Below are 6,299 nucleotides of genomic sequence, written 5' to 3' on the forward strand. Positions count from 1 at the left end.
AAATACGTAATTATAGCCTATCATCAAATTACAACAGGGATGGTTTTGATTCGTTCACCACCAACGAAGTACAGTAATGAGTGAATCTTAATAATGACACAACTCTCTTTTGTGTTCTAACTTCTTCCTATCTTTTGAGATATTGATAAACTTAGATTACAGTGTTTAGGCTAAGAAGTAGGGAGACTTAGAAGACAATGTATGTAGTTGCGCAAGTCTTCCTATTGAACCATGCAACCTTCTTATACAGGAGGAAAATATCCGTTGAGTCTTTGACCAGAAATAGAGGCACGAGATCTTTGAAAGGATTTGACCCAAGGGGTGCCTCTTTGAATTCTGCTCTTTTGGAAAGACCAGATTCGATCGTGACTTTCCTTTGTCACGACTTTTTATTTACGAGACAGTCAATCCCTTGACTGAGCTTTAATTGAGGAGGCTGAATATGGCAATAACTTCTTGATTGGAAAACTGATTGCCTTGACTGGAAAATTGATTGCCTTGATTGAGGCCGGGTAGATCAGCAGCCTTTTGGCTCCCTCTATAGGTCCATTGATTTAGCAATCACACCTTTAGATAGCTTCTCATTGCTTTTTTTTTTTTTCCTTTTGATGATTCCTGCAAAATAAAACAGTTAAACATTGTCATCTTTAAAACCTTGAAATTTAACTTAACAAATATAGCAGTAACACAGACAGAACTTCTAATATATGAATTCAATTTCATTTTAATTCTTCTCATTTTCATTATTTAATCCCTCAATATAATTGTAGCAAAATTTAAAAAAGAACAAGAAAAAAGACAGTAGCACCCCCCATCCTTTTTACAGACACAACTTCCAATCTTTTGGCGTATGTGATTTGAAATCACATGTACAATAAAGCAGTAATTCTCGAAAAAAGCTAAACAATTATACCATTATCTGCATCTTGACTACTTCCCAAAATCCACAACAAGATAAAAATAATTCTGCGTGACATGAAAGATTCTTAGCATGTGAATAAGATCCAATATTACCCTCTTTTTTCAATTTGAGGTATCTTTTTGTTTATTTCCAAATCCAAGCACCATAATGTCCCAAGTTATGCTCGCTTGAATTCCAATATAAATGACCATTTATAGTGATTCTCATTAATTTTCAAAAAATATGAATTACTTCGTGTTAAGTTATGTGTAAGAAGGAAAGTACATAGCTTGGGTTGGTTCGATTTTTTTATTTATCCTACCAAAACAAAATTGTAAGTCAATTGTTTTTTTCCGGTTGATCCAAATTACTGATTTTGTACAGTTTGTCGTTTGTTTGAACACCTCTATGTCTAACTATATTGTTATCAGATTGGCCTTTTAAAAATAAGACCCTGTTATGATAGTCACAAGACAATTGTATCTTTATGTTAGTAGATGTAATTACACAGCTTGACCCTATCTGGTTGGCCAAGTAATTGCTTGGTTGGTGGGAGTTAGGTGTAATTTATAAGAGGAAGTTTTCCAATTCTCAAAGGGAATAAAGAAATTGATATATTTACAAGGTAACTTTTCAAATTCTTCCTTTTTTATTGATGCAATAAAAAATAGTCAGATTTATAATTGGTAATTGGAAAATAGCCACAATTTTAAAAGTAATCGAAATTTAGCTACTTTTCATGTAAAGATAAATCTGAACCAAAATACTGTTCAAAATCCGAAAAATATTTCCAGCATAATATACAGGAGTTCCAGCATAATATACTGGACTTCTAGCATAATATACTGGTCCAGCATAATATGCTGGAAGTTCATGGTACTCCAATCTCCAGTATATTATGCTGGAACTTTTCGTGCGTTCGATTCCTGGAAGTTCATTCACAGGTGCACCAATCTCCGGTATATTATGCTGAATTTTCCGTGCCTAAGCAAAATAGTGACTATTTTTCAATGACTTCGCAAACGCTGGCTATTTTTCAATTACCAGTCCAAAAATTGGCTAGGCGTGCTATTTTGACCTCTTTTTGCTCTTTTGTTGCGCTCTCTTTGGTGTATTCAATTTTTGTTATTATATCAGTTTTTCTTTTATTTATACTTGGTTTATTTCTTTAGAATCATTGCAGTTTGCAAATAAAGCCCTTGCTTGATGGAAAACTCTTTTATAATTCAGTTACTGCATTTTATGGGATATTTTTAAAAATAGCCAGATTTACAACTGATCGTTCAAAAATAGCTCAATTTCAAAAGTAATCAAAATTTAGCCACTTTTTATGTAAAGATAAATCTGAGCGAAAACACTGTTCAAAACCCGAAAAATACTCCAGTATATTATGCTGGAGTTCCAGCATAAGTATACTTGAACTCCAGCATATTCTACTGGAGTTCCAGGATAGTATGCTGGAACTCCAGCATAATATGATGGAGTTCCAGCATAAATACACTAGAACTCCAGCATAATATACTGGAGTTCCAGCAAGTATAATGGTCCAGTATAATATACTGGAGTTTGGAGCACCAGTGCTCCAGTCTCCAGTATATTATACTGGAGCCAGCAAAGTATACCGGTCCAGCATAATATGCTGGAGTTCATACACAAGTGCACCGAACTCCAGTATATTATGGTGGACCGGTCTCTATTGCAGCAAAACGGTGGCTATTTTTCATTGACTCGATAAATGCTGGCTATTTTTGATTGACCAGTCCGAAAACTAGCTATACCGTGAAATTTTGGCGCATTTTATACGCCAACCATTCTAAACTCTTTTAACGGAGGTAATACTAATTTTACTAGCTTTAAAAGTAAGTTTCTAAATTTTCTAGCATAATATTGGTTTTTCATTTAATTACGTATTTGTTAATTTGACACGCTAAAACTCCTTCCAAGTTTCCAATGTTAGCAGCAGTAGCTTCCGCTCCAGGCAGTACTTTGTTTTTTCTTGTATGTTAGTGCATCAAATATTTGCCTCTTATATTACATTCTTGAAAGTTATTTTATATTTTATGCATTTTTTAAATATACATACAACAATATGTGAATATGCAGTTTATTCTAACAATATGACTTATTTCTCTAGCAACGTGAATAACTCATATTTGATTTGTTTAGATTTTAATATTTCATCAGTAATATTTAGTATTTTTAATAATATTTAGAATATTTTAACATAAAAACTAATATTTGATATTGTTTATTTACATATTTGTTTTGTCATACAGTAAAACTTAACTACATGTTAATTATTATTATTATTATTATGTAGTTACATTTGTTCAATCAGACATTACAATGAGAATTATATTATAAATTAAGTTATAACAAACAAACAAGTCATAATTACTACATTATGTAATTACTAATTATGTAATTATATAACTATTTAATTATACATGTCTTTCCCAACAGACTATATGATATAAAAAGTGAAATTCAAGACTTTATTATATAAGAAGTGAAATTCCTTGGATCATTTCTCTTCATTATTCCTAACGCGGTCAAGAATGGCCTCCTCCTTTATTACGAAGTTTCTCTTGCTCATGATAATGTGCTCAACATCTTCTATACTAACAACTTTTGCTTTTAATTCTTCATCTAATTCTTCAACTTTGAACACTACTCATATTTCTTCTCTAAAATCCTTGTGCAACTCCACTCCATACCCAGATTCCTGTTTCAACTCACTCAAATTATCAATCTCCATTAATATCAGCCCAAACATCTTAAACCTTCTCCTCCATTCTCTTCAATCAGCCTTATCTGAAACACGACATCTCACAACTTTATTCTCATCAGCTGGAGGCTTAAATCTTGTCGAAAAACAAAAGGGTATTGTTCAAGATTGCAAAGAACTTCATCAAATTACAATATCTTCGATAAAGAAATCACTCACTCGAATCAATACTGTCTCAGCTAATAACCCTAAAATATTAGCTGATACAAAAGCGTTCCTCAGTGCAGCTTTGACTAACAAAGCCACTTGTTTAGAAGGCCTGGATTTTACTACTGGTCCGTTAAAATCCACACTTATTAACTCTCTGAGTAGTACTTACGAGCATGTTAGTAATTCTCTGTCAATGCTCTCAAAATACTCAGTTAAAAAACAAGGGAATACAACTAGGCGGCGTCGGCTTTTGTCTACGCCGCCGAGGTGGCTGTCTAAGAAAGACAGGCACATATTGCAGAGTGATTATGAGCCGAATGAGGAAGTGGCATTCACAGTGGCAGCTGATGGAACTGGAAATTTCAGTACTATTACTGAAGCTATTGATTTTGCACCGAATAACAGTGATGACAGAATTTTCATTTATGTTAAAGAAGGGATTTATCAAGAAAATGTAGAGATACCAAGTTGGAAAACTAACATTGTTCTTCTTGGAGATGGGAGTGATGTTACTGTGGTAACTGGTAATAGAAGTGTTGTTGATGGTTGGACTACTTTCAGATCTGCCACTGTAGGTAAATTCATCACTTAAAAACTTTTTCTTTGTGTTTTATGTACTTTTTTCTATTCAAGTTTATGTGACACATTTACCATGCACCACAAAAGGATGTGGTGCAGTAGATGTGACTGCTCTTCCCTTAACTAGAGCTCTCGAGTTCGAGCCATGGGTATGAAAAAATCCTTGGTAGGGAGCGTTTCCCCCGAATGGGCCCTACGCGGCACGAATCCGGATATAGTGTCGGGCTCCAATGTGGGTACCGGACACCGGGTGGGAAACCAAAAAAAAAAAAAGACACATTTAGCACGCGTTTGAATGTAAAAATTGTAAATTTTGAAAAAAAGTAGTATTTGGAGTTAAGTTAAAAAATGGTATTTGAAATTTGAAATTATGTTTGGACATGCATTTCATTTAGGGTGATTTTCCTTTTATGAGACTTCTTAAAATATTTTGAATTATTAACTGTTGTGGCTTATAGTACTTTATATGTAGTTTCTAAATATATAAATATTATAATAATTTTTTTGAAGAATTTAAGCTTGTATTCACACTGAAAAGTAATCTGACTATAGTAGTACAAACTCCGCCACATAAAATAGAATAGAAGGAGAATATATTTATTAATGTTTTGTGGATGACATCCTTCTAACTAGGGTTAAAAGTTTGCGTACACATAAATTTCTCCCGAGATCACTTATGGAATTATACTGGGATTGTTGTTGTTGTTGTTATATTGTATGGATAACATAATGCTCCTTTGTTTGATTTAAGGAGTATATATTTATTAATGTTGTATGGATAACATAATTATGCTCTTTGATTGATTTCAGCTGTCTCTGGTGAAGGATTCTTGGCTCGTGACATTACTTTTGAGAACACAGCTGGACCAGAGAAGCACCAAGCAGTTGCCCTTCGAATCAATGCAGATTTAGCGGCTATCTATAGGTGCACCATAACAGGATTCCAGGACACTTTATACGCACACTCATTTCGACAATTTTACAGGGAATGTGACATTTACGGGACAGTAGACTACATTTTCGGAAATGCAGCAGTTGTTTTCCAAGGATGTAACATTGTGTCAAGAATGCCAATGCCGGGCCAATTCACAGTCATAACAGCTCAATCGCGCGACTCCCCTGAGGAGTATACTGGTATCTCGATACAAAATTGTTCTATCTTAGCTACAGAGGATTTATACTCTAATTCTAGTAATATCAACAGTTACTTAGGAAGACCGTGGAGAAATTATTCGCGAACGGTATACCTTGAGTCGTATATAGACGGTTTTATTGAACCTGAAGGGTGGAAAGAATGGTCAGGAAATCAAAGTTTGGATACATTATACTATGGTGAGTATGATAATACTGGTCCTGCATCTGTGACTGATAATAGAGTTACATGGTTAGGTTATCACATAATGGACTATTATGATGCTTCTAACTTTACGGTTTCAGAGTTTATTACTGGAGAAGAATGGTTAGATTCTACTTCTTTTCCTTATGATGATGGGGTATAGGATATGTTGTCTCACAAAACTGTAAAGTTTGTAATAGAGCTCTCAAATTTCAATTTATTGATGAGCTGCAAAAGCAGCATTGTAACAGGCTAAGTGTTATTAATGTATGGAAGTTACATGTGGATATTGGTTGCTTACCGTGGCGGATCTAGAATTAAATTTGATTTATGTTCAATTTTTTAGGTTCTTACCTATATATATATATATATATATATATATATATATATTTTTATATATATATATCCATTCGTGTGAGCACTTTGTGCGCAGTGGGTAAATCCCCGACTGTATAATAGCCTGCAAACAACACAGGGGATGTAAATCGCACTAGGCAAGCCCTGTGCGACAAGCTCGACCCATAAGGCATTGAGAGGGGGGGGGG

At 34.1% G+C, this 6,299-nt stretch overlaps 1 protein-coding gene across 1 annotated transcript; it reads left to right on the top strand.

Moving 5' to 3' along the window:
* The first annotated feature begins 3,411 nt into the window (after window positions 1-3,411).
* On the top strand, window positions 3,412-6,054 carry LOC109239418 (probable pectinesterase/pectinesterase inhibitor 12). The gene is made up of 2 exons (XM_019405984.1): window positions 3,412-4,414; window positions 5,229-6,054. Exons 1-2 carry the CDS (start codon window positions 3,460-3,462, stop codon window positions 5,915-5,917), a joined length of 1,644 nt encoding a protein of 547 aa, XP_019261529.1. The 5' UTR covers window positions 3,412-3,459; the 3' UTR covers window positions 5,918-6,054.
* The last annotated feature ends 245 nt before the right edge of the window (window positions 6,055-6,299 follow it).

The sequence above is a fragment of the Nicotiana attenuata genome, unplaced genomic scaffold (genome assembly GCF_001879085.1).
Source record: "Nicotiana attenuata strain UT unplaced genomic scaffold, NIATTr2, whole genome shotgun sequence".
NCBI classification, from domain to species: domain Eukaryota; kingdom Viridiplantae; phylum Streptophyta; class Magnoliopsida; order Solanales; family Solanaceae; genus Nicotiana; species Nicotiana attenuata.

What these genes read in the sequence shown, in the direction of transcription:
- LOC109239418 (XM_019405984.1), top strand. Translation starts at nt 3,460, where the DNA reads ATGGCCTCCTCCTTTATTACGAAGTTTCTCTTGCTCATGATAATGTGC. An exon ending in TTTCAGATCTGCCACTGTAG is followed by an intron (nt 4,415 to 5,228) that starts GTAAATTCATCA and finishes GATTGATTTCAG; the next exon opens with CTGTCTCTGGTGAAGGATTC.